General features: G+C 36.6%; 1 protein-coding gene across 3 annotated transcripts; it reads right to left on the bottom strand.

The window, feature by feature from the left end:
- Positions 1-2: 2 nt before the first annotated feature.
- LOC114470680 (alpha-1,3-mannosyl-glycoprotein 4-beta-N-acetylglucosaminyltransferase B-like) lies at positions 3-26,809 on the bottom strand. Of its 3 annotated transcripts, XM_028459014.1 has the most exons (15): positions 26,673-26,809; positions 20,810-20,986; positions 15,319-15,450; positions 14,904-15,037; positions 14,470-14,516; positions 12,385-12,498; positions 12,215-12,290; positions 10,140-10,254; positions 9,458-9,588; positions 7,552-7,659; positions 4,527-4,720; positions 3,186-3,264; positions 1,307-1,370; positions 807-919; positions 3-200 (listed from the first exon to the last, which is right to left on the bottom strand). In XM_028459014.1, the coding sequence occupies exons 1-15, from the start codon at positions 26,761-26,763 to the stop codon at positions 183-185; spliced, it is 1,593 nt and encodes a 530-aa protein (XP_028314815.1). In that variant the 5' UTR covers positions 26,764-26,809; the 3' UTR covers positions 3-182. The 3 variants fall into 3 exon arrangements, 2 of the variants coding, with proteins under 2 accessions (XP_028314815.1, XP_028314816.1); XM_028459015.1 differs by lacking the exon at positions 807-919; XR_003674906.1 differs by lacking the exons at positions 3-200; positions 807-919; positions 1,307-1,370 and adding an exon at positions 8,555-8,637.
- Between the last annotated feature and the right edge of the window lie 1,156 nt (positions 26,810-27,965).

The following is a 27,965-nucleotide window of genomic DNA, read 5'->3' as shown; positions in this document are numbered from 1 at the left end:
CAGACAATCCAGGTTTGTTTTTTATTTGTTACCAAAAACATAATAAGCGTAGAAAAACTAATCTAGTGAGAAAATGTATTTAGAGCTGAGTGCGCGTTCATATATCTATGGCCGAGGAGCTTCATGGTGTGCTACTTTTGTCCTGCAGGTGGCGCTGTTTCAGTCTTTTGAACTCTTCATCCTCAAACTCTGATGTGTACCTGTCAGACAGAAACCTGAATGAGCATTGATCAAAGAACAGATGGTTGTTGTGTCATTGAACATTCAAACATCAAATCATCATGACATGATGATCTTTGTTGTCTAAGATGTTAGATTTAGAAAAGATGAAAGGACCCTTAAACAGACATTCTTTATTTATTCTCTATTATTATTCTTATTATTGTAACAGTTAAGTGCTGTTATCAGCTGTTTCCATTCGTTATCTTCATGTGTCACCTGTGCTCAGCAGGTATCTCTGCTTCCATGGTTCTCTAACAATGAACCCGTGTGTTATCTTAAGGAGCCAAAGGTGTAGTTGAAGATGTGAGGAGTGTGCACATTAATGATACCATGTGTGCTCTAACAGCAGAAGAACTGAATCCATTAAAGCTTCTACTGCACTGATAAACTGACTTACTGCTCCAATCACTGTTTAGTTTATTCCCCCCCAACACTGCGTGTCTTTTATTTTTGATCCGACCATACCGTACATTTTTGTCCAACATTTAATTCTCTGTTCACTGGGTTTAGGTTCCATTGGGAAAACCTTACTGATGATTGAATAATTAAAAGCACAAATAAATACACGCGTTATAAAATCAAACCTCGCTGAGTAGTGCCCAGACGTCTGAGTCAGACTGAACCACCAGACGGAGAGCAGAGATTGGCTGAAGTCCTTCATCAAACACACCTTCAGCAATGCCGTTTTCAAACGCTCCTTAAACACATCACAGTCCAATCAACACTGCAGGCCTTAAACTACAGCCAGGGTTAAACTACTTTGACTTTATGCTAAACCTACTAGGCAAGGCAAATGTATTTGTATAGCGCATTTCATACACAAGGCAACTCAATGTGCTTTGCATGAACAAAAAGGGCAACAGAAAACATTTGACAGCTTAAATCATTAAGAACATTTTAAATCATCAGTAAAATCAATTAAATTCATCAACAAACACATTACATCAACAACATGACCAATCACACGCAGTAGAGAAAAAAAGTGCCTTTAACTGTGATTTTAAAATGTTCACATTGGATACTAGTACAATAATAAACAAAATGGATCAAAAGAGACGAGCTGTTTATATATAAATATACTCACCTATTGTAATGAAGCCACCGACTGAATCGCTGTTATCTGAGGGTAAATGTTGTCCTGTTGTTGCCTAAAAAAAACAAAAACAGACATTGAACTCAGACATATTCAGAGCATTAGAGCACCTCACTTAGTCTTGTTTGGTCTTTTGATTAAACTCCAACACACATTCAAAACTATGGAAGCTTATCTGTACCATAATTCAATTTAAAATGGATGAACAAAAAATCTTTTTCATTTTCAGAACGTAGCAGCATTTTTTTAAACTTAACTCAATAAAATGCATAATAAATAATTCAAATTGCATTTTAATTTTCTTCTTCAAGGCTGCTCAGTTTGTAACTTAATTGAAATTGAAACGCATTAGCAGAAAGGCTAATGCATTGAAGGTTGTAGCTGCGTTATATGACTCATAAATCAAATTTAATTTCAAAGTTAAAAACAAATTTATCCTAAAATCTTAAAAATGTGTTTACATTGAAAATGACATTTAAAAACAAACCTTTAACCTTGATTGGAGCACTTCCTGATTCTGTTTGTAAATCTTTACCGTGTCCACTGGCTTGGAGCTTCAAGAGGAAACCAAAAACCCTCCTGAATGTAGTGCTTTAACACTTATTTACTTTACCAGACTAAATTTGATCCACATTTTTGGAAACAATCTCCATCCTACTCTGAGAAAGAAAGGCACATTTATTCCAATCACTAAATTCACCTGGATAACATTTGATCAAAATAAACAGATTTTATTTTACCGGAGTTATCATATGTAAAACTGGATTGTAATAACAAATCGGGCAACTTCAACTAATAAAGAAAAAGCATTATCGCAGCTATCATAGATAGATCAGGCAAACGCCCACATTCAACTCAGGGGTGGAGTGGCCATTAGGCATACCAGACATCGTCCAGGTGGGCCGTCAACTCAAAGTGGGCCGGTCCGGTTCGCTACATTTTTGGGGGTTTTTTTAAGAGCGAGTGGAGGCAGACATGGTAACAGGTGGCCAAAAATGGTCCAAAAGTGGCTAAAAGGAACCAGGTGGTAATCAATGGCAAAGGGTAGCTTAAATGTGGCAAACAATGGTGAAAAAAGGCAAAAATGTGGAACAAAAAGAGGTCAAATGTAGGGAAAAAAGCAAACAAATGGTATTTATTGGGCAAAAGTTAGCTCATTGGGATAAAAAGTGGATAAAAGTGTCAAAAAAAAAATTGCAAAAATTGACAAAAAATAGTGAAAAAAGGGTATTTAGTGGCAAAAAAGGAAGCTTGAGTCTGAAAAAAGTGTCCGAACTTTTTAAAAAGAGGCAAAAATTGGACAAACGAAGTTGTAAAATGGCCAAAGGAAATAGGTAAAAAAGGGGTTAAAAGGTTTCCCCCTTTGGAGGTTTTCTGAGGGAATAATAATTAAAATCAAGACATAAAAAAACCACATGTTGAGCATCACTGACTTAATAACGGTTTCCACGTTGTTATCCTAATGCAGTCGGCTGGTCTGGACAGAAAATTCCAGTGCTGAATTTTTGTCCCAGACCACCCCCGATCAAATTTCAGGGAAATCAATGTGTCCCATGAGCAAGCAGCGTTGATAGTGAACCAACAAATGGAACAGACAACAGGTGGAAATGTACATCCTTCTCGATGATCTTTGGTCACTTTTGCTTTCTGCCTGTGTCCTCACCACTAGAGAGAGCATGAGCCAACTGGAATGTTTCATTTCAATAATGAGTCTGTAATGCAAAGTCCTTGGACGTCTCGTACAGAACAGTTTATCTCAAAGGAAGTCTTTGCATTTTGGTTTTACTTGATGTAGAGACTTCTGTTCCATTTTGAAGTGTGACACAAGTGTTAACACACAAGAACAAACATGTACAACACAGTTACTCACATTGCCTGGAAGAACTTCCACTGTTGTGTTGGAGAATTTATCACTGACTGTCTCGATGTTTCCACTGCGAAACAGATATCTATGGAAGAAAAGTGAGCGTGAAACCAACAGGCAGACAATAAACGTGTGTTCACAGCTCTGTTTAGCTCAATTAGGTTACAGCTGCAGTTTTTTTTTGCTTGGTTTGGTCAAAAGTCTATCCTAACCTTTGATCTAATTGTAATCCAAAGTGTTCTGAGAGGACTCTGGATCTCACACCTTCAGATTAAAAACAACTGCCATCATGTGATATAAGCATGCGGAAAATGTGAGCCCTGCCAATATTGTGGAGTTTCATTGAATTTGTGTATTATTTTGGAGATAAGTTTAACTGAATTAGTTGGTAAATTACACAGATGATTCATGGTTTCTCTGACGTTTTGCTTTCTTGTTTGGGCCAAATTAGAAGCTCTAAAGGGTGAAATTTGTCATGACATCGTGCAGTCCGTCCCAGGTACTGGTGTCAGAGGGAGAGTGGTAACAGATGGAATAAATCGTGTATAAACCTAAGAGAAGCATATACAAGGTGGAGAGAATGTGCACAATTAATTTGTGGTCTGGATGCAGAGTGGTGTGGGTCTGCTCTGACCCGCAGCTGGGATCGCCGCGGTCGCCTATGAGCTCTTTGGAAGTCAAGTCTGGCTCTTTGGTCCATCCAATTTGGCCCATAGGAGAAATTAGGAATGATAGAGAGAACATGAGTCATTGTCTAAATTACCAACAAATACAGTTGTAGATGTCTCAGCCCCTGAATATACATTAATTGCTCGGAAACTCTACAATATTGGCCAGCTCTCAAAGTTTTACCCCCATCGTAAATTGTTACATACTTAATATATAATTTATACATGGAAGGGCAAACTGGGGCACATTAATGTTGAAATTACTGGTTTTCCACACCTGTAATTTGTTACCAACTTGAAATCAAACTGGTTTGTATTTGGCCCCTGAACTACAGAGTAATACGTGCATTCAGTCAAAGTCTCGAAAAGACCATGCAGAAAACTCTCTAATAACACAAAATAAAGTCCCTACTACTGTCACTAGTCTTTATTGAGGAAAAAAGTTGCGAAGAGCTCTACAGTCATGTGCGTTCACGAGGATACCCGTGAATGGAGTGTGGTTGATTCCATTCCAGTGTCACCATTCTACATACTACAGCTTTGAGCAGTTAGTTAGTTAAGTATTTAGTGATTCTTTGGTCTTGATGCTTGAGTCTATTGTTCTTCCTTAGTATCCTCATTAGGTTTTATGAATTCAGCAGATGTTTATCAGGTTAAATAGAAGTAAACACAGACTGACCCCTTTAGGTGCATTGGCTTTGGGAAGCTGATGACGATGTAGTCCCCACAGACCGGAGTCAGAGCCCAAAAGAAGTCCAGGCCATCGTAAAGTCTCTGCAGACTGTGTTGTTGGTAGTGCTTCATGCTGGTGTTGAGCTCAGCCTGTGGGTTACTGTGAGGCCGATGCAGCGTCTGCTTTCCAAAGTCTTTATCCTAAAAACATGGACACAGAATTTATCCCTGAAATACTGCTCAGAAGAAGAAAAAAAAAGCTCAAAACTGATGCCTGGATTTCTAAACGCAAGTACACATCATTGCTCCCTGTACGCACGCATTGGATGGTCGGCAGGGTTAGTAATCAATTATAATTGTAATTGCTTAATTGATTAATAATTACAATTAGGGCATAATCAGATTTATAATTGTAATTTTAAAATTCTGTTGCTGTCGTAATCATAATTAAATTGTAATTGAGTTTAGATAATTGACTTTGTAATTGTAATGGAAATTCTATAAAAAATGTCGATTATAATTTAACGCAAAACTGGGGAACCATGTTACAGTTTAAGTACAGTTCTACATATATGTAGTTGACAATTATTAAAATATGTTTCATATCAAGCTTCCCCACATTTTACCATTTAAAAAAAAATTCAACTGAGGAGTATACTGACAAAAAAGGCTCAGACACCCACACCAAAAATTCTAAAACCTTTATTTTCATTGATTAGGGAGCTTAACAAGGTAACCAATAGATAGGAAAGATATTAAATGATAGATATTCATTTTTAGTGTATTTTACAGCTGATTTAGGACCTGTTATCATAAGAGAAGCTAACAGAAAACTTTGTTTTCCTTTCAATTTTCCATGAGCTGAACTAATAAATTTCAAACCTTTTTTATGACTACAAAAGGCCTGTTTCACATTAATATTGATCACAAATGTGCCTGAATCTTTTAGTGATCACTTCTCTTTGAAAAAAGAATCCATCCACGTTTTCAGCAACATAGGGAAGATTTTCTGTTTTTTTTTTTTTTTTGTAATAATTGTTGCACACTTGGACATAAAAGGGACTTCCAGGCATGCACTGGTTGTTTTAACTTTCTTTTTAATCTGAATAAATAGCACATGCTATTTAATATAGGCAATTTGCTCGGATACTCTCCTGAGGACCACGAGGACCCCTGCCACCACTTAGCTGCCCACAATGCTGTGCTGCCTGTGTGCATCATCCACTTGCTAACACTAATTACCGCCTGTTATATACGTGCATATACAATGTTAATAAAGAGGCGAGAGACTGGAGCAGCTTCTAGCATAATGTATTAGCTTCTTACATTAGAAAAGTCAACATCCGGGTATCGGCATACGGAACACAGGAGGGACAATTTTCAATATGTCGAAAGGTAATACATAACATATCCTTCCCCCTTTACATTTGATATACCCGTATCGAAAAGTGTTTATTATTATTTCTTCAAATTGTCTTTATTTTTAACATGGCTATGGCAGAATTTTTTTAGCTCTTCATAACACTTTTTATTTATTTACTGTATGGCGAGAATTTTTTCTTGAACTACGGAAAGTGGGTAGACAACCTCAGTCCAAACTGTACCCTGGGTTGTATTCTTACCCAATAGAACGGGTCAGTTACTGAATTACAAAGTAAATTTGTCCGAAGGTCATTTGTTTCTTTGTGGGAGAACACGACCGGTGGGTAACTATGTAGCATTGTCTTTTGGTGTGAACGGTGGACTTCCTGGGCTGGGAACTATGTCTGGAGCAGATACCTGTGTGAGCGTCCATGTGTCCTCTGGTTGTTTTTGTTGTTCCTCAAAAGATGGAGATTGATCCTGACAAAAGCTCTGATCCAGAGCCATGGATGCTGTTGAGCGTGAATCTTCAGATGATCCGGATGAGTGGAGGAGCTGATCGACATGGCGTTTCCAGATGAGATGATCTCTAGTCACCGCAGTGTATGACACTGGACCAGTTTTTGCAACAACTGCTGCAGGTTTCCACTTTAAACCTTGCGTGTAGTTCCGAGCGAGCACTTTATCTCCAGTTTCAAAACTCCGGAACTTAGCTCTTGCGTGTCTTTCCATTTGAGCTTTTTGTTGTAAGCGCACAGTGTCTTTCATGTGTTGGGGTCTCAGAAGGTCGAGTTGAGTGCAGAGTTGTAGCATGAGGTGTATTGCAATATGGCAAAAGGGAAGCATTTAGTCAACAGTTGAGAGACCGGGAGCTTGGAGAGGATTTGAGGGCGTGCTTCATGGTTTGCACAAATCTTCCTGCAAGTCAGTTTGTAGCCAGATGATGAGGTGCAGATTTGATATGCTGAATGCCATTATTTTATTTACTCTACAAACAGAGCATGGAGGGCAGCGCTGCTGCGCATGAAGGAGGTGGATTCTACGCGGTGGACAGCAGATAACTAGATGGTGGAAGGAGCTTCACTTGGTGCTAGCATAAGCACAATATACAGGACCTGGGGGAGTTTATTGTTACGAATTTGCGACGTAAGGGGAAGCGATGAGCGGAATTGAAATACAAGGAAACAAATGACTCCTAGGAATTGGAATACTGGGAGCCGGTTCTCTGAAAGAAGCGATTTTCGATTCCCGTCCCTACTATGCTGTGAAAAATTCCTGGTGAGAACCCTGACAGGTGTAACAAGATTAGACCGCAGCATTCAATCCATCAGTATTTAACCCTGTTGTGATCTGACAGTTTAATTACAGATGCTAAATACCCATGATTCATTGCTTGCTGCGTCATACCAACTTGTTGACTTTGTCATCACTGTCATTCCATAACTGATCCAACGATCTCATCTGCTTCCAGTAAAGAAAGAATCCCATTCACTAGCAATGAGTTAAAGCTAAGTAACTACCGGTAACGACTAAAATTGAAGCGCAATAAGTAGACATCCAGTAAACAGTTGTTTAATTGTAAACATCATGTTTTGGTAGTTCCAGAAGAGTCAGTGAATAAGTCACTAGTAACATGTAGTTTTACTGGTAAGTTAGTGGAACCAACCCACCTTGAGCTTCTGTAGTTTTCCTGACAGAGAGGAGTGAAGACCAACATGCTGGAAGAGCGAGGGCTTGAATACCTGCTTGAGAGCAGATTTCTGCTGCTCACAGTCTTTCTGGGAACAACAAGACCTTCAGTGAACATTAGCGCCACGCTAACCTGTTTCTTCTCTTCTATTTTCTATTTCCCAATAAATAATAATAAAAAAATGTTAAGAAATGTGATGTGACTAAAACAAGTGTTTAGACTTCATTGGAACAGTAAAACGTTTCTCCATTAAAAGCAAAGTGACTGTTGTCATGACATACTGATTTATGAAGGAAAAACTGATGCGCCGTTTGTAAAGTTGCACATGCTAAAATAAACAGCAACTTTTTGCAACATTTTGCAACTAAACATGTTTAAAAAAAACAGTTTTGACCAAATTTACAGGAATATTGGTGAAATTTGTAATATTTATTTTTCATGTAAAAATATAATGTCAATGTTAAATCTAAATAATACATGTAAATGTTAAATCTAAATGTTAAATATTAAATCTAAATGTTAAATATTAAATCTAAATGTTAAATATTAAATCTAAATGTTAAATATTAAATCTAAAAGTTAAATGTAAATGCTAAATGTTAAATCGATAGATACTACAAAGCTAGATGATTATATCCTGGATTTCTCCGTTAGCTGGCTTTACCTAACCCAACATCCTCAGTCAGACAGAAGCTGTACTACGAATCTTGATTACAACGCAATAAGTTAAGCGAGCTGATTTCAGCCTGGCTAAGTGTGTGCTCTTGTGACAGAGGTGGAGATTACAGCGTCAAACCAATCACAATCACAGAGAAACAGAGAAAAATACTTTAAAAATATTAAGAATTAAAACAAAAAACAAAACTGTTGCTGCAGTAAAAGCAGAAAGGATTGAATGCAGGAATTGATGTGTTAATACTTAAATTAGTGAGATTTTAAACAGAGAATAAAGAGAGACTGTTCAGTTTTAGTTTTACTTTTACCTTGTCGGTGGCTCTGATGCTGATCCCACCCGGACACAATCTGTCCCCTCTGGAAGGAGGTTTCGGTCCATCATTACCAGAACCTCCAGACACAAAAACAGTTTCTTTCCTTCTGCCAACAGCCTCATGAACAAAGCCCTCCATAAAAGCATCACCACCTCCATAAAAGACAATATTACCTGCAGCACTTGTATATATGTATATATTTATCCTTTATTTATCGCTATCCTTCATATCTATCATTATTATTATTATTGTTGTTTCTGGTTTGTTTTTTGTTCTTCACACCACCTGCAAAGCTAAATTCCTTGTGTTGTTTTAAACTGTAATTGGCGAATAAAAACCATTCTAATTCTAATTCTAAATCATAAGGCGAAATATATTTATGTTTTATATTATCTTACAGGTCTGTAGAACTGATTGTCAGGGAGCGGGACTTTAGTACTCGCTCAGATCTTAGCCAGAGCAAAACCTGGTCCCGACCAGGTAAGGTGTTCAGCCTAAGTTATGATAGTGATTTAGCTTCGTAGTATAGACCCTTTCACAATTAAGATTTACATTTAACATTAAGATTTACATTTAACATTAAGATTTACATTTAACACTTAGATTTAACATTAATATGTAGATTTAGCATTTAGATTTAACATTTAGATTTAATATATTTGGATTTAACATTGACATATTTTTACAAGAAAAGTAAATATCACAAATTGCTGTAAATCTGGTCAAAAGTTAAAAAAAAAAAAGAAAAAATCACATACGCTTTTTAAATGTTGCGATAAGTTGCTGTTATTTTTAACATGCGCAACTTAAAAATCAGCGCCCCATAAAAAACAACACAACAACTCTAAGCCAATGGGAGAAATGGAAAGTGTGTTACTGGTGTGTTTTATGACCTACTTTGTCTTTCTCAGGGTTGCAAACTTTGACCCAGAGAATGTGATCGAGCAGCCAGTCTATGGGTTTGTCTGCGTGGAACATAAAGAAGAATTCTGCAATCATCGGGAGGTCACGTGATCGAAACATCTTCCCTAAACAAATACACACACACAAAGATACAAATGAGCAGAGTTTTTTTTTTTATTGATTAAGCAATGTAACACTAGATCGGGCAAATATATGGGATTTTTTCAATATTTTTTTAATTTAGCACTTTAGAGTAGCCATTAAAGGAAAAAAGAAAGAACATAAAAAACATCCATTTGGATGTATGGATATACAAAAAAAAAAAGTAATAATAATAATAGCATGAGAGAGGCAGAAGCCAATAGGCTTACAAATAAAAAACCGATATAATAGGATAAGGGTTTAATATAATAGTGCCTGTTCAAACATCCTTGTCCTATTTTATCCTTAATAGGATAAGGACATAATAGGATAATATATTCATTTATATCATATGAGTGTTTCAACTGTCTTTCATAATCAATGTGCTTTAAAAAAAAAAGTATAATGGTCTAAAATATCAAATTTTAAAATTGGCTTTAGTTATCGGCCATCGGCTGATTTTTTTTTTTTTTTAAAATCAGTATCTGCATCGGCCTTTGAAAATCCCCTATCGGTCGACCTCTAATTAACACACCTATGAATCCAAGCTGGGAGAATTCCACAAAGAGCCACTGCTTGGAAGCTTGCTGGTTGGCGTAGTTCTTCATGCTTTCGTAGTAGTCTGCCTTTGCCACCAAATCATCCTCCAACTGCAGGTAAAATACACAAAAAAAACATACACAGATAATAACATTAAAATAATCCAACACATTTTCTTTTCATGTCAGTTAAGATGTGAATATAAAAAAGAGGACTTCATATACCGATATAAATCACTGTTAATTTCATTGACGAATTTAAGTAATTTCCTCCTGGGATAAATAAAGTATTTCTGATTTGGATTCTGAAACATCCATTTTTGCAGGTACATTTTTTTCACAAATTTAACAAAGAAATACAAAACTATAATGTTCACACGGGACGGAATCAATCAGAAGTAAGTTTGTTGTTGAAAGCTATGAACGAGTTGTGCAGATATTTAATGAATGATTTAAGCTAACGTTATAGGCTATAGTGTTGTAAATGTCATACTAATGTACTACTCATACTAAGTTTGATGTCAAAATGAGAATGTGGTGTGTTCACATTAGATAGTGAGAAGTAGAAGAGAGTAGTAATTAGAAAATATTGCATATGCAAAAAGTACCTGGATGTATACTATATAGGGACATTTTTTCAGTATGCACGGTGTGCATACTGGTCATACTCAACCACTTCAAGCTAAAAATCAAACATCCCCTTTTCGAAACAAAAGCATCACTTCTTGTGCTCTGTCCAAAGCCACGCGCCCACAAACCGGAACACGCAGCTGATGGTCGGACTCAGCAGGACAGAGGAAAGCTGACTCAGGCTGTGCTGGAAATGGCTCACTCCGTACTATACACTACAAGCTCATTAGTATTCAATCTTAATAGTATATACTGTCTATTATAAACTATATATATATATATATATATATATACAGTACATATAAGTATGATTAGGATGGTGAGCATTCCCACTGACATATACTTCCAAGTTTCCAAGATGCATTTCAAGCCTATGACAAAAACCTGAAGCACACTGAGAATAAACATCTCTGTTGATTCTCCACCTTTAAAAGTTCTGAAAACCTGTGAAGTGAGAAAGTGACCAAGTAGAATATCAACATGTGCTCATTACAGATTTCATTCCGACATTTCAGAGATTTTCGGAGACCCGCAATTTACCACTTAGCTTGAAGCTGGTCCCAGGATGATGTTACATTCTGCTCGCAATGCATCATGGGACAGTTGAGTGTGACCAGTGTGCCCAATGTCCCCATTTTTATTTTTATTTTATTTATTTTTTATTCATTCAGTTTATTTCCGACATGGTTACATTCACTTTTTTTTTTTTTTTTACATTTTTTTTTTTTTTTTTTGTACATGCCGAAAAAGGAGACGAGAGAAGCAGTTTGCTTATCTGGGTCCCGTCCCCTGTTTTACCATCTACATGGGTTTACATGTCTCTCTGGTCAAACATTCTTGAGTTGTTCTGAACAGTCCTTTTTTGTTTTTTCTCATCTGTAGTCAGTGTTGTCTTTTTTTTTTATTTTTTTTTTTTTATTCCTCCTCCTCTCAATCGTTGTTTGTGTTGGCCTTGTTCCCTGCCAGACGTTGTTAGCATTCCTCCAGTTTCCCTTTTCATCCATAGTGTCACCACTCGGGAATGTTTCTTTTGGACACACAAGTTTGCAGCTTGTTTTGTCTCTACATCAAGGTTAATCCAGCTGTTGTTAGTTCTATTGGCAGTGTTGTATTTTCCACTGTTAGATTTAACTTGTATAAACACACTATTATATCTTAGTTCATAAGCAAGGTAGTAATTTCATTGTACAGGAAAACGTGTTTCTAACTGCACATGACAATAAACACTTTGAATTTAAATTTAATGTAATCCTTAAGTATACATCCGTACTCAGAGCTGTGACATCACTCTGTAACACATACCCACTGACTGAGCAGGAGGTTATTGATCATTGTTTTGTCTCATGTTTGATTACACATGACTTGCACATGATAATCTGTACTACATTCTGGATCTTACAACCTCACAACGGTGGTAAGATAGGATTAGTCGACCCTTTACCTGAACGTAATAGGTTCCTTTGTCCCGAGCGTAGAGCATGAGAAAACTGAAGTCCAGGTTCTGCTTTGTTCTCCATCTGAAGAAAATACACAAGTACATGAAGGGATCAACCAAACCAGAGAGAACAATGACATGTATTCTCATTGAAACATAGATATGAACAAATGTACTTGACTCTCTCTTTGGAGTCCCCGAAGGTTTTCCTGAGTTTGCTGAAGTCAGGATAGTAATACTGAGAAGGAGTAACCACCTCCAGCAATCCCGACCGCACCTCTGCTGGAAAACTGCAAGAGTAAGGGGGCATGTTTTCACATGCTTTCACGTGCGCTTTACATCTCAGGTTGAATAGTGACATTTGGAAGTTCTGCCATCAATAAAAAACTAAATACATTGTACAAAGCAGATATGGGCTGTGTTGGAAAGTTCACACTAACGTACTATACACTACAAAACTCAATGAGTATACACTGTCTACTATCTACTATAAGTATGGATGATGAGCGTTCCCACTGAACTATACTTCCAAGTTTCCCAAGATGCATTTGGAACCTACAACAACAAAAACCTGAAGCACACTGAGGCTAAATATCTTTGTTGTTTCTCCACCTTTATAAGTTCTGAAAATATTTTAAGTGAGGAAGTGACCAAATAAAATAAATGTAGTCATTTCATCCATAAAACTCACAGAAAAAACATTACATGTCGACATTTTGGAGATTTTCAGAGAGCTACTACTGACAAAACTTTCGGTTAACTTCAAAACAAGAGCCCTAATTACAAAAGAGTTAAAAAAAAACTAATGGAAGACAAGATGAGATGCTTTTCTTTTGAAAAGGGGATTATTAACCGGTCCCAGGACGATTTTACTTTCCGCTCGCAATGCATCATGGGGCGGTTGAGTATGACTAGTGTGCCCACCGTGCATACTTAAAAAATGTCCTCATATAGCATACATCCAGGTATTTCTCACATACTCAATCTTTTCATACTATCTAATTATATGTATACACATTATATACTCATTTTTACGTACGAGTAGTACTTTAATATGACATTTCGAACGTGGCCATGGTTTGTTTCAAATGTGCTTTAGTTCAACCACATTTTTCTGAGTCCCAATGGTTAAATTCTTGAAAAAATTTCAAGAATGAACCAGAAACAAGTAGATCCAGACTGTAAAGTGAATGTTTGGTTGGTGATTGGCTTTGAATAAGCCCCAAAAACAGGCAGGCCAAATTAAGACACATTGATAAATGATATATTATCATGAATTGATAATAAAGCATTTATGTTTAGTTGATGATTTACTGTTTAGTTAATGAATACAATGCGGGCCTATTGAAAATGCCATATTTCTTGTGTGACGTCACATATACGTTATATTTATGTTTTAATGCACATGAACAAAGTCCTCAATGGACTGAATCAAGGGCCTTAGTTGAAGTATTTCACTTATTGTTTCATGTTTAAAACATCCTAAAGATCCTTTGGTTTTCTGGAACCACTTTATATTTACAAATGACATAAAGACCAACTGTGAGAAAAAAGTTAGCGATTTCTGACAAAAATATCATTATGAAGTCACGTGTTTCAGTTCTTATCACAAGGACAATAATTAAAGCAACAAATGATCTTTAGACCAGGAGTTTTCAAGTGTGAGGCTTTCATTGAACAAATAAGGGTTCGTATATTGAAAGTAAAAAATAAATTCAAGATCATGTTTTGTCCAATCACTAGTTCGTTAAAAGTGGCGGCACATTTTAGTTTGTTGGACTTGGACTGTTGCACAATGTGTGTTTCAAATGTAAATAAAGCACAATCAAAAAACACGCACTTCCCTTTTCTTTGGAGGCAGTGTGCTGGATCAAAAAGGTGTAAAGATGCTAAGAAAAAAGGTCCGCACAACTGCGTGGTTAGCTCCCAATTTCAGTTTTATTTTACACCAAAAACGTGACGTTTCGGGCTGACCGCACTCATGTCTGATGAAGGGCGGTCAGCCCGAATAAATATTGCCATTGAGCTTTTACAATGCATTTCAATATCAAAACATCGAAAAAACCTCTAAAGATATTTGAGTGTTTTTTCCATATTCAGGTGTTTCCACTAACAGTTCTTATTGAACTATTTAAATCTTGATGCATCACAACAATCTGCCTGAATAATCTAAAATCAGAGGAATTTTGACTTAGACTTATATTTCATTATGATGACATATGTACAGTATGTATTATGATGACGTATGCTTCCTCACTCACTTCCTGCTGATGGTCTCTGCCGTGCTGTTGACAAAGTCCCAGTCAGTCTGAGAACAGGAAAAGTAGTTCAGGGACATAATGAGCATGTCAGACAGGTTTGTTAAGAAATATGAGATAACGCTTGCTTGGAGGATCTGCAGACGGTGAGAGAAGGTCCTGACATTTACACAACTCATACGACCGGTTATGATCAGGTTCTGTTTTCTTTTATAATTTGTGCGATGTCTGTTGATGTAATGGTAACACCCACAATGCAACACACAAACCTACATCAGGGTTTACAAAAGTAACACAATCATTGCTCTATTATCAGTGACGAACGTATGGCATAATTTATCCATTGATAAGTTTTTATAATGCAATTATATAATAAAATTACATTTCAATTTGCATTGTTAAAAACCTAATTTCGTGTGTGTGTGTGTGTGTTTAACCTCAGCCATGAAGACGATGATGAGTAGATCTTGTTGTTGTGAGGCAGTGAGGCCGTACAGCAGGGAGCCGAGGGTGCTCAGCAGGTAGTTTTGTTTATTACGTTTTACTGTAGGAACACCGAGCACCAGAGACACTGAGGAGAAGCACATGAACACGATCTGACACTCATTCTTACTTTGATGCACTTAGACGACATTAAAATAAATATGAACATAGCTCATCTATGACTTTCAACAAATGACTCATGAACTGGTTTTAAAATGACTCACTTTAAAATATTAGCAACTCAAAGAGTCCTGTGTAAATATAATTAACACGAGTCTGTGTTGTCTGCTGTTGTTACTGTTGTCACACCTTTTCAAACCAACTATTAAAGTAGAGCTGATCGTTAATCATAGAGTGTTTGTTCCTTACCACCACGCCGTCCTCGTCCCAGCACAACGTTGGGCACCAGGCTGTCCTGGTGTTGCGTGAGATGTGGCATGTAGATGTAAATGTTTGGCAAGATGAAGGTCTGCCCACCAGACTTCCCTGGTGACCACTTGTCTGTGAAAAGTAGAGAAAACAAAACTGTTGACACTGTAGGTACTTCATTACTTTTTGAAGAATTCCTCTACAATTACAGGATTACAATTTTGCTTTTATCCAAAGCGACAAACAACATGAGCAGTTAGGGTTAAGGGACTTTCTTAACATCCCACAGTGATGGCCCAGATTGGATTAGAACCAGTGACCCTCTGATTACAAGACCGCTTCCTAAACTTACACCACCACTGCCACTCGTTAGTTACTCTTAAAACAGTAACTAAACCCCTGTCATTCGGTGGGAAATTCAAAAAAAGCCTTGATTATGAGCGGGGCTCCTGGGCAAGACACGCCCAGTCTATACTATAAAATCTCCAATAAACAATCTATGCCTATGTTAACTAGCTATTCATTACTCATTATACCTCTCTATTCACCCTTCTCTCAATCCAACCTACTCACCACAGATTGTATTGTAGAGCCCACAGGTGATAGTTGTTATAAAAGGGGCGGGGCTAACAGTGCTTGTTTGTGATTCAAGATGGTCCCAAAGCATAATATGATCTTGTTCTCAGCCAATAGCAAAGATCAATCGTAATAGCCAAGTTTCAACCTATAGAGGGGAGTCACTGTGACATTTTACAACTAAATATGTCAAATTTATATACTTTGACTAAAATGTTGAGAGTTGGACCAGGATCAATCAACAACACTACTTCATACCCAAATACATTTGCATTCAGCAGAAAAAAGTAGTTACTCTTTAAAGAGTAGGTTTTTTGGTTTACTAAACAAAAAAAACTACATTTTTCTGCAAAAAACAAATGTATTTGGTATTGTAACATCTCTGCAGTTGTGTTATACTGTAGATTTAGTTTTATTGTTCAACAGTAGCTGAGTTTCCATTACCGATTTTCGCTAAATAAAAGTGATATTTCTAAATGTCGACAAAGTATAATTGCACTTTGAACGTGTTTCCATTGAAGGTTGTTTTGGAGCTTCGTAACTCCCGTGAAATCTCATCAATATTTTTAAAGTATGATGCTAAGAAATGTCCCGGTCTCCTCTTCTTTTAACATGTACTGCACCATGTTTTCTTGGAGAGAAATGGTCATGTGACCAGATACGTCACGTTCTGTGACGTGTATTTGCGGAGAAAGTGTTTCCATGGTGCTTTTGCGACACATTTTAATATTGAAACGTCTGAAATACCTCTTCATGAAAGAGTAAAAACTTTTTAGAGATATTTGAGTCCTTTGTCGAAATTCAAGTGTTTCCATGACCAGTTTTTTTTGCACTATTTAGATTTTGCTAATGCTGTTCTGATGGTTCCGATTATTTTGAACACACATTTGACGATATGATGATGAATATAAAAATTGCCGTAACAGGGGCGACTCAGGTGTTTATTGCAATCTCCCTACTGTAATTATGCAGAGAAACTCTCTCTTTGAAACTTTGAGGAGCACAGCTGTGTTGGAGAATAAAAGCTTTGGGTGGTTGAGATTCTGTAGATATTTTCATAACTTTTTTTTGGTAGGGTAAAGGGATCCTCCACTGTTTTTACAAATGTGACCTAAAATCTTTGAAATATACTTATTTTTAGATCTATGCCTAACAAAACGCATTATGTTGCACCATATTCATTTTATTGCCTTTTTAAAATGTGACTACTTTACAGTTTTAGAGCTTGTGTTCAGCAATTTTAAATCATGTGATTGATGATGTCACACGACCCCACTGCCTGTAAAACATCCCATTATTTTCTATTGGAGTGAAGCATTCAGCCGGATTTTTAGATCATTTGTTAGCTTTTTCAGTCAAAATAACAACTTGTGGTGGTGTGTAGCTCAGTGGGTTGAGCGCCCGCCCCATGTACAGAGGCTGTAGTTCCTCACCTGCAGCCGGTCCCAGGTTCGATATGTTCTCAATATTTAGGAGAAGTTAAAGATGTTGATGTAAACGTCTTCTGTTTACCAAAAGAGGACAAAAACATATGTGACACGGAAAACATCTGTGACCGCATGGGGGCAATTCTGTGGTTTGGTAGTAGACAATGAAGCGGAGAAGAAAAGCGCTCCTAAGGGTCCTTTACTCTCCCTTAAACAGTGCACAGCTGACGCTCTGCTGGCTAAAGTTAGCGAGTATTCATGGACTGTTGAAGACACACAATCTCTAAGGAAAGAAGGATTCACACCCAAATGTTATTGTAATGTGTTTTGTCAGGCATAGATCTTCTAATAAGTACATTTTAAAGATTTTTAGGCCAAACTTGTAAAAACAGTGGATGATCCCTTTAGCACTGAGCAAGGAAATGTTTTCAATATAATGTAAATGTTGGATGTTAAAGTACTGTACATTTCCTCTGCCTTCTTATGTAAGCACACGCACACATTGTGGATTATCTAATGCAGGTAAATAGAGTTCTCAAGGTCACAGCCATTCAAATGTTAAGCAAACATACAGCCAGTGATTGTGACTGAATGGGTGTGAATGGTGATCAGTTTGAGCTGCTTGTTGCATGTGATGTCACATTCAAAGTGGTTGGCATCACAGGTTGCTGTCATGACAACATGTAGTCGAACAGTGGTAAAGAGCATGAACTCATCCCAAGACCAGTAAGACGGCTGCCTTACATCTACATTAAATCTGTCCCTGGAAATGTCGATGCGTTACACAACGATACAGGGATCAGCAGCTGATAAAGAGTAAAGGGTTAGTTCCTGATTTTAGTGAAGGCTGGAGTAACTCCTGAACATGACTACATCAAATACTGTTTATCTGATCAGGCTTTTTCAAGCACAAATTATTCAATTTCACCTAATTGGTCTAACAAACATTTTTTAAAACCATTTAATTATTGTCTGCAAATATGCCATTGTGCTGCCATGAGCCCCTCCCCCATCCCAAAGCGCACAGACAGAATGTCAGCTTCACAGCACCTCTGTGGATGTGTATAAATAAAACTTAACTAAAACTAAACTAAATCTTAACTTGTGAAATTCATAAAATCTCATAAAAGTACACAATGAAAAACACCATGTGATTTTTGTGATATATTGATAATAAATATTCATATATAGATGTTACATAAGATTAAGATTGGCAATTGCACTTCTTTTTAGAAAGAAGAAATATGAAAGATGATAAAAAAACTTGTTTATCTGATTCCTATTAAGGAAACTTTGATTAGAATGACTGTATATTGTTAATTTCGGCTGCAATGTTTTATTTATTTTTTAACATTTCCGGTTAGTGGTGTGCTTTGGGATTTATTTTACAATGAAAACATGTACCTTCGCTCAAAAAAGGTTGAAAAATAGACAAAATGATGATGGTGGAACAGGTAGTTGTTGTTTCTAAGTTAAAGTTAGAAACCGGAATAATGATGAACCCAACCACTCTGTATCTCTGGTATGACAAATCATTTCCTGGTGCCCGCACACCCACACACCATTATACTTGAGCTCCACACTTGACACCTGACTGGCTGAACTGATTACACAACACAATAAGCACAATATGCATAACTATAACATCACATCTCACTCTCACTATAAAGCAGTTAACTCTTCCCCACCCTTTCCATTTCCTACCCTGACTCCCTGTTCCCCGTTCCCTTCATCTAGATGTAACACTGCCCTCTGTTTTTATATCCTCCCTATAATAAAAGTGTTTCTTACCCTTCCTTAGGGAGGGCTGGCAATAGTCAAAATTATACAATAAAATAAAGCGAAAACTAGGTAGGGACAAGCACATAAGACAGCCTTACATCAGAATGATGTCATTTTGATGTAATGATGACAATAGCCTTTATGATCCACCCGGAATTTGAAGCCAAAATAACATCCTCCACAATACCTTTAATTATAAATGGTGGGCACACTAGTCTTACTCAACTGCCCCATGATGCATTGTGTGTTGAATGTAAAATCATCCTGGGACCGGCTTCAAGCTAAAAATCAAACATCCATTTTTCAAAACAAAAGCATCTCTTCTTGTCTTGCATTAGTTTTTTTAACTCTTTTGTAAATAGGGCTCTTATTTTGAAGTTAACAAATCTCTGAAATGTCAAAATTAAATGTGTATACATGAGTTTTATGGATCAAATAAGCACATGTTGATATTCTACTTGGTCATTTTCTCACTTCAAATGTTTTCAGAACTTTCAAAGGTGGAGAATCAACTGAGATATTTAGCCTCAGCGTGCTTCAGGTTTTTGTCGTTGTAGGTTCCAAATGCATTTTGGGAAACTTGGAAATATACTTCAGTGGGAATGCTTATCATCCTAATCATACTTATGGTATATAGCAGACAGTATATACTCATTGTGTTTGTAGTGTATAATATATCAGTGTGATATTTCCAATGCAGCCCTAGTTAGTAAATGTGTAAACCACCCCGCCCCTTGGATTTTGAACTGTTGATGGAAACAAACCATAAAAGAGGGCAGAGTCAGATAGTTCGAGGTCTCTCTGCATCCAGAGCAGTCTGCTGTGAAGGAAGCAGAGAACCACAATCGAGCTTGTAGCTTTACATTAGGGTCATTGATTACGACAAGTATCAGGGTCATTGATTACGCTAATAAATCTAGTCACCTGTTTATGGCAATGAAAGAGAGAAATTGAGTGATGTCTAGAGCCCAGATGTTTTGTCATCTTAAAAGTTTTGGATGTGGATCAGACTGATCCACATCCAACTTTGCTTTGAACAGCTGAGATAAAATTAAGACTAATTATGTGTTACTGGATTAAAAAAAAAGGGATTTCAAAAGTTGATTAGTTTTAATCCTGAGTACACTTTTTAAACAACTGGGCCCAGATCACTGGAAACACCAGCATGAAAAGATCGACGGTTTCTCAATGATACTTTAGTGAGAAAAACTCCAGTTCAATGTTGTGTGCGTACTCAACGTTTAACTGGAGTTTTTCGAAACAGGCCTGAAAGCTACTTTGTGATTTATAAGAATAAAAGTGCACGTTAACTCTGACCCTGGAACACCAACATTTTGGAGAGGTGGGAAAAGGTGTCGGAGGTGAGTTGAAGTCATTCATCCATTAAATGTGCTCACAAATCAAATGTAATACAGATCCAGGTAGTGATAAACAGCCATGGCTGCATTATTACAGATGTTTTCCTTTGGTTAGCCGTTAGCTCCATGTATGCTATGTAGATTAAGGCTCCCAGTGAAAATGAATGGATGAACGTGACAACAACACATGAACTGAAACTGAATTTCCCCTCGGGGATTAATAAAGTATAATCAATTCAATATTCAATGAATTTATCCTAAAAGTTCAGCAGAGTCCAGTTCCTATGAATTACAAATGGAAATGTTTCCTTTTGTCTATGAATCAGTTTAGAATCTTAAATCACTCACCTGCTAAAAGGCTTCTGGTGCTGCTGGTATTAAAGGACTGGCTTTGGTTGGAGGCGATGGAGGCATTATTGAGCCGTTCTCTGATGCTCTTCAGATCTTTGTGGACTTGTCCTCCTAACTTCTCCATGACCTTCAGGCGTTTGTACAAAGTCTGTACGTCTGGGACATCTTCTGAGTCTTTGGACAAAGAACATTCTTACGTTGGGTTTTTTTTTTTTTTTTAATACCTTTGCAAAAAAGATAGTTAAAAACAAAAAAAATATATTAAAAAAATATGACAAAACAAAATGATTTGAATTTTTGAGTTTAGATGGAAAATGTCTTATTTTCAAATTTCTTATAAAATGGAAAATAATCTGGTCCTCAAATACATCATGGAGGACACAAAGTGTCACATTTAGAAAATAGTGTTATTTATAGATTTATTGGTGCTGGGACTTCATCGCGTTAATTGCGATTGAATTATTAATTACAGAAAAATTATGCACTAAAAATAACCTGCAGTTAATCACTGTTTTTTTTTAGCACTCCAAACAACACGGAACCTGTCTGATTGCATGAGTTCTAGGTATACCCATAATACTGATGCACAGACCACAACACAAGAAACAGGAGAACCACTAAAGTCCTTGCTGTGCTTCATGGGCGTTAATTTTAGTGAAAAAATAAAAACACCGGAGGGAAAACAAAAGCCCAGTTGTGAGCAAATAGTGCAAGAAAAAGTTTGCTGATAAACTTAGCTCTTCTAGCCTCTGCTAACACCTCAATGCTAAACATGTAGCAGCTAGCACCTCAATACTAAACATGTAGCAGCTAGCACCTCAATGCTAAACATGTAGCAGATACCACCTCAATGCTAAACATGTAGCATCTAGCACTTCAATGCTAACATGTAGCAGCTAGCACCTCAATGCTAACATGTAGCTGCTAGCACAGACAACAGTCCAAGTGGGAGCAGACAGTGTCTCCAATCCACACTGGAAAAGATAACAGGGTTCAGAGCCAAAATGAATAAGTCCATGAGTGACAAATGAACAAAGTCAGTGGATAAATGATTGTAGTGGACAGTCGACCACTATCGGTGGTAGAGGATGTGGGCGGGTAGGGTTGCCACCTGTCCCTTAAAATACGGAATCGTTCCTTATTTGACCCTTAAATGGTGCGTCCCGTACTGAGCCAAAACGGAACGCTGTTTGTTCTGTATTTGCATAAATGACCAGAACACTAGACATGTCCGTCAGACAATCACACACAAAGTAAAACGCAGGAAATGCCAAGGCCAGCAACATCATGGTGGTGGTATCTACTTAGGACCCCCACTCTCTATGGTGTGTCCTGTGTACATGGATAAGAGTGTGTGGTGCTTTCAGGGACTGTTGGAGAGTAGAGATGACACACCAGTGCTGCTCTAACCCTAAAAATGTCCAACTTTAGAGAGTTTTCAGTGTCCCACAGTCAAACAGCCTCAGGAAAACAACACTGTAGATATAAACAATCATCCATCATCTCTTGAGGATGATACAGTAAAACACATCATAGTTGGACTGATTCAATAAACTACTGGGATTTGATTTAATGTTAAGGTAGTGGAGGTTTTAAAGTTAAATTAAAGATTATTTATTTTATTCCAGAAAAGCATGAATATAGTTCACTTAAATTTACGTTTGTGCTTTGTGAATAATGTAATCATAATATTTTTTTTTCATATTGCACATTATGTTAATAAACACAATTTTGTTGCTGAAGCTCATTTACTGTCTCAATTGATTCAGTCATATATCAAAATCCATTTCAAATGAAAAGTGTTTCTTTTCGTGTCAAATATTGTTAGGCGAATCGTTTTTATTAATCGAGATTAATGAATTACAAAGTCTCTAATTTATTAGATACATTGTTTTAATCAAGTCCCAACACTAATATATATATCATGTATTATCAATCGTTTCTGATAGACACATTGGTCTGTTCACATGCAAAGCCAACAAACTGTTTCACTGTCTGCAAGTTCTCCATTTTATTTCCCTTTACACACAAACACAAACAAGTACACACGTATAAAGACAACCTGGTAACATTATGATGGGAAGTTATTTTTCATAGAAACTCTCTCAGTGTTTGAAGCGTTCCCACAGATACGTGATGCATTCAGGGTCACCATACACACACACTTACCTCCTGAATGTTGGAATGTCTCAGTTTCCATGGTGAATAATAACTTAAATTATAATATATAAGATTAACTTTAGTGTTCCAAACTCACAGCATTGCTTTTACTTTGTTACAGTTCAGCAAAAGATCAATACTGCAGCAATCAGCTGTATTTTAAACTTGTTTACTGTAAATAACTGAAAACTACATTTTCTTTGATTCGTAATCACTTATGCAGAGGTGAAAGTAATGAATTACAAGTACTCACATTACTGTAATTTAGTTGCTTTTATGGGTACTTGTACTTTTTTTAGTAGATTTAATTATACTCGTAGGCAAGTACATTTTAAAAGAAGTAATTTGTTGCATTTCTACATCCAAACATTAAATTATTATATTTTTCGTTTTAAAATGATCAAAGAACATTGTGAAACTATAAAAATTGAAATGACCAGAGAACAATCAAATGCATCACGTCATCGTCGACCAATCAGATTAAACGTAATGCATCGCATCACTGTTGACCAATCAGATTAAACGTAATGCATCACATCATAGTTGACCAATCAGATTTAACGTAATACATCACGTCATTGTCGACCAATCAGATTAAACGTAATGCATCACATCATAGTTGACCAATCAGATTAAAGTAATGCACTGCAAAACAGGTTTTTTTCTCAGTTTTACAGTTCATAAATGTAGTTATTATTAAGATTATTATTAATAATATTATTAATAATAATAATACATACATACATACATACATTTTATATAGTGCTTTTTTGAACACACAGTCGTTTTACAGAATTAAGGGATTATTCTTTCACTCCACACTTAGTGGTGGTAAACTCCTATTCTACTATACTTGGAGTCTGATACATTTTTTTAATTTTGAATTGAAGTAATTGGTGTTATTTTTACTTAAAAATAAATTGTTCATTTTGACAAACCTTTTATTTTATACAGATGCCTTTGTGGAAAATAAATTAAGTTCCAATTGTGCAAGATTTGGTCTCTTCCTTTTTAAGTTTATACATGAGATGTTTACTGTATGCAAGGGAACCGTGGTAAGATTTATTACCAAAAATAAACATGGGGGGTGAAAGCAACTATTAACTTTTATTTTGAGTACTATTTAATTAAGCTACTTTTTACTTGTACATGAGTATTATATGTATGACTTACTTGTACGTGAGTCCAATTTCAATCAAGTAACAATACTATTACTTGAGTAGGATAGATCAGTACTCTTTACACCGCTGCACTAATGCGAAATTAACTTTTATTTAAAGGAATATTTTATTCTTGCTTCTGTAGCACTGATGGCACCACTTTAATGACTGAATTAGATGAATTTTGTTAAATACATCAATCTAGCAGAACAAACAGTGGGGCAAAAAAGTATTTAGTCAGCCACCAATTGTGCAAGTTCTCCCACTTAAAAAGATGAGAGAGGCCTGTAATTTTCATCATAGGTATACCTCAACTATGAGAGACAAAATGAGAAAGAAAATCATATTGTAGGATTTTTAATGAAGTAATTGGTAAATCCCTCAGTAAAATAAGTATTTGTTCACCTACAAACAAGCAAGATTTCTGGCTCTCACAGACCTGTAACTTCTTCTTTAAGAGGCTCCTCTGTCCTCCACTAGTTACCTGTATTCATAGCACCTGTTTGAACTCGCTATCAGTAAAAAAAACACCTGTTCACAACCTCAAACAGTCACACTCAAAACACCAAAGAGCTGTCAAAAGACACCAGAAACAAAATTGTAGACCTGCACCAGGCTGGGAAGACTGAATCTGCAATAGGTCAATCAACTGTGGGAGCAATTATTAGAAAATGGAAGACATACAAGACCACTGATAATCTCCCTCGATCTGGGGCTCTACGCAAGATCTCACCCCGTGGGCTCAAAATGATCACAAGAACAGTGAGCAAAAATCCCAGAACCACATGGGGGGACCTAGTGAATGACCTGCAGAGAGCTGGGACCAGATTAACTAAGGCTACCATCAGTAACACACTACGCCACCAGGGACTCAAATCCTGCAGTGCCAGATGTGTCCTCCTGCTTAAACCAGTACATGTCCAGGCCCGTCTGAAGTTTGCTAGAGAGCATTTGGATGATCCAGAAGAGGATTGGGCGAAGGTCATGTGGTCAGAAGAAACCAAAATAGAACTTTTTGGTAAAAACTCAACTTGTCGTGTTTGGAGAAAAAACACCATACCTACTGTAAAGCATGGGGGTGGTAACATCATGCTTTGGGGCTGTTTCTCTACAAAGGAACCAGGACGACTGATTCGTGTAAAGGAAAGAATGAATGGGGCGTGAAATTTTGAGTGAAAACCTCCTTCTATCAGCAGCAAGGGCTTTGAAGATTAAACGTGGCTGGGTTTTTCAGCACGACAATGATCCCAAACACATCGCCCCGGGCAACGAAGGAGTGGCTTTGTATGAACCATTTCAAGTTCCTGGAGTGGCCTAGCCAGTCACCAGATCTCAACCCCATAGAAAATCTTTGGAGGAGTTGAAAGTCTGTGTTGCCCAGTGACAGCCCCAAACATCACTGCTCTAGAGGAGATCTGCATAGAGGAATGGGCCAAAACACCAGCAACAGTGTGTGAAGACTTACAGAAAATGTTTGACCTCTGTCATTGCCAACAAAGGGTACATTACAAAGTATTGAGATTAACTTTTGTTATTGACCAAATACTTATTTTCCACCATAATTTGCAAATAAATTCATTAAAAATCCTACAATGTGATTTTCTGATGTTTTTTTTTCTCATTTTGTCTCTCATAGTTGAGGTATACCTATGATGAAAACTACAGGCCTCTCTCATCTTTTTAAGTGGGAGAACTTGCACAATTGGTGGCTCACTAAATACTTTTTTGTCCCGCTGTAGATGTCAAGCCTTAATTCGCTCTCTCTCACGACCTGGCAATGAAGTGATCAAATACCTTGAAGTGAAACTATGAACAGACTTTCAGTGTGAAGCTCTTTAATGACTGATGTTCAGATGTTCTGTTTTTTCTGAATCTAAGTTCCCTCTTTATGTCCGACTACAACATTTTGCTTAGAACCCTATTTAAAATCAACAATCGATCATAATGATGGAATGAAAGAGTGAAACCCACATTTTAAATAATCTCATTTTGTAAATAAGTGGAAATAAACAGTATTTAGTGCAGTGGTTCCCATACTTTTTTGGATTGTGACCCCATTATGATATTAAGAATTTCTGGCGACCCCAAAGACATTTTTTATTATTAGCTTTTGATCATGTTTGAGCTCAGCTATTTTTACAGCATTTAAGTTCAACTTTATTTATATTTCACAATGTTAAAGTATAGAAATACAGTTTAACATTGTGTTTTTTGTTTTTTATTTATGAAAAAAAAAAAAAAAAAAAAAAAAGATAATCAAAACATTTAAATTTTCCTGAAACTTAAACTCCAGGCGACACCACATGGGTCCCGACCTCAAGGTGGAAAAATACTGATTTTGTGGCTCCTGAATAGATATATTTCTATATTTCTACATATATATATATATATATATATATATGTATAATTTGGGGAGACCAAAATTGACACTTTGATGGTTGAGAAACACTGCACTAGGTTATTAATTATCACAGGATCAAATCGGATCATTTTAGTCCCAAAGTGAGTCACATGTATACATGAAGGTTAAATTGTCTCACCTCCATCACTGGAAATGAAAGTAATCCAAGTCAGAGACAGAAAACAAACTAAAGCCACGACCAATCGAAGCTTAACGGTATGAAACCGCATTGCATTCCCTTGCACTAAGTGAAATCAGTCTGTACACAGACACGCGCGCACACACACAGGTGAGGGCGGGTCTTCATCAGCGTGACGTCACACACTAACCTGTCACCGTGAGTGCCGTTTAAAGAGAAAGTAACATATTTAAAAATTCATATTTGCAAAAGTCGAGCAAATATGGAGTGCGGAATGTAAAATCTAATTCTAAATGTAAATCAGGTGTGCCAAACTTATTTTAGTTCAGGGGCCAAATACAGATCAGTGTTTTTTTTGTTTTTTTTTTATTCTTATCATGTAAAACAGCACGTTCTATATAACTGTTAAAAATGAATACACATGAAAAATACATACAAAACAGTGACTCTAAATGTAAATGTTAAATCTGAGTGTAAATGTTCAATCCAAATCTACAGATCAGTTTTATTTATTTTTTTTATCATGTCAAACAGTGAATCTAAACGTGAATGTTACATTTAAATGTAAATGTTAAATCTAAATGTCAAATGTAAATCAGGGGTGCAAAACTTATTTTAGGTCAGGGGCCAAATACAGAGCAGTTTGATCTGAAGTGGGCCACAGATTTTATGAGGGAAAACAAGTAATTTCAACATTATTGTTCCCGAGTTTGCACTGGTACATATACATAAAATACTAAATCTATTAATAACTGACAATATCCAAGAAATAAGTGACAGATATCAGTCCCAACAAGGTCTTCAATTGAATTTTTTCTAGATTTCTGACCAATTTCTGTTTAATTAAGGAAAATGTTATATAATAATTTGAGGAAAATTAAATTAAAAGATTTTTGTAAGAATTTTGAGGGTTTTTATTAGCAACAGTTTAACATAAAAAATGACTGCAATCATAGGAAAACTGTGAGCCCCTAAAAATATTGAGTTTCATTTACACAATGATTCACGTTTTCTCTGTCATTTTTATTTTCTCCTGAGGGCTAAATTTGATGCTCCAAAGGGCCGGATTTGGCCCCCGGGCCTCGAGTTTGACACTTGAGATCTAAATGTTAAATGTATACCTAAATGTTACATCGGTTACTAAGTGTAAAGCTAAATGTTTATAAATTATGCAAAGTTATATTTAACATTTACATTCAGATTTTTTCTTCATCATGGTGTTTTACATGAATGTGTCGCAAAAGAAAGAAAAATCAGCTAAATGTCCAAAACATGTCGGCTATGAAACAGTGA

The sequence above is a fragment of the Gouania willdenowi genome, chromosome 10, assembly GCF_900634775.1.
Source record: "Gouania willdenowi chromosome 10, fGouWil2.1, whole genome shotgun sequence".
Lineage (NCBI taxonomy): Eukaryota > Metazoa > Chordata > Actinopteri > Blenniiformes > Gobiesocidae > Gouania > Gouania willdenowi.
The sequence above is the reverse complement of the archived record's forward strand: the minus strand, read 5'-3'. Positions and strand labels throughout refer to the sequence as shown.

Coding starts and splice junctions, on each gene's coding strand:
- LOC114470680 (XM_028459014.1), bottom strand. CDS start 26,763: ATGCGGTTTCATACCGTTAAGCTTCGATTGGTCGTGGCTTTAGTTTGT. Junction 4,721..7,551: donor GAAAACTACAGAAGCTCAAG/GTGGGTTGGTTC, acceptor CCATGTTTTTAG/GATAAAGACTTTGGAAAGCA. Junction 1,371..3,185: donor TGGAAGTTCTTCCAGGCAAT/GTGAGTAACTGT, acceptor TGTTTTTTTTAG/GCAACAACAGGACAACATTT.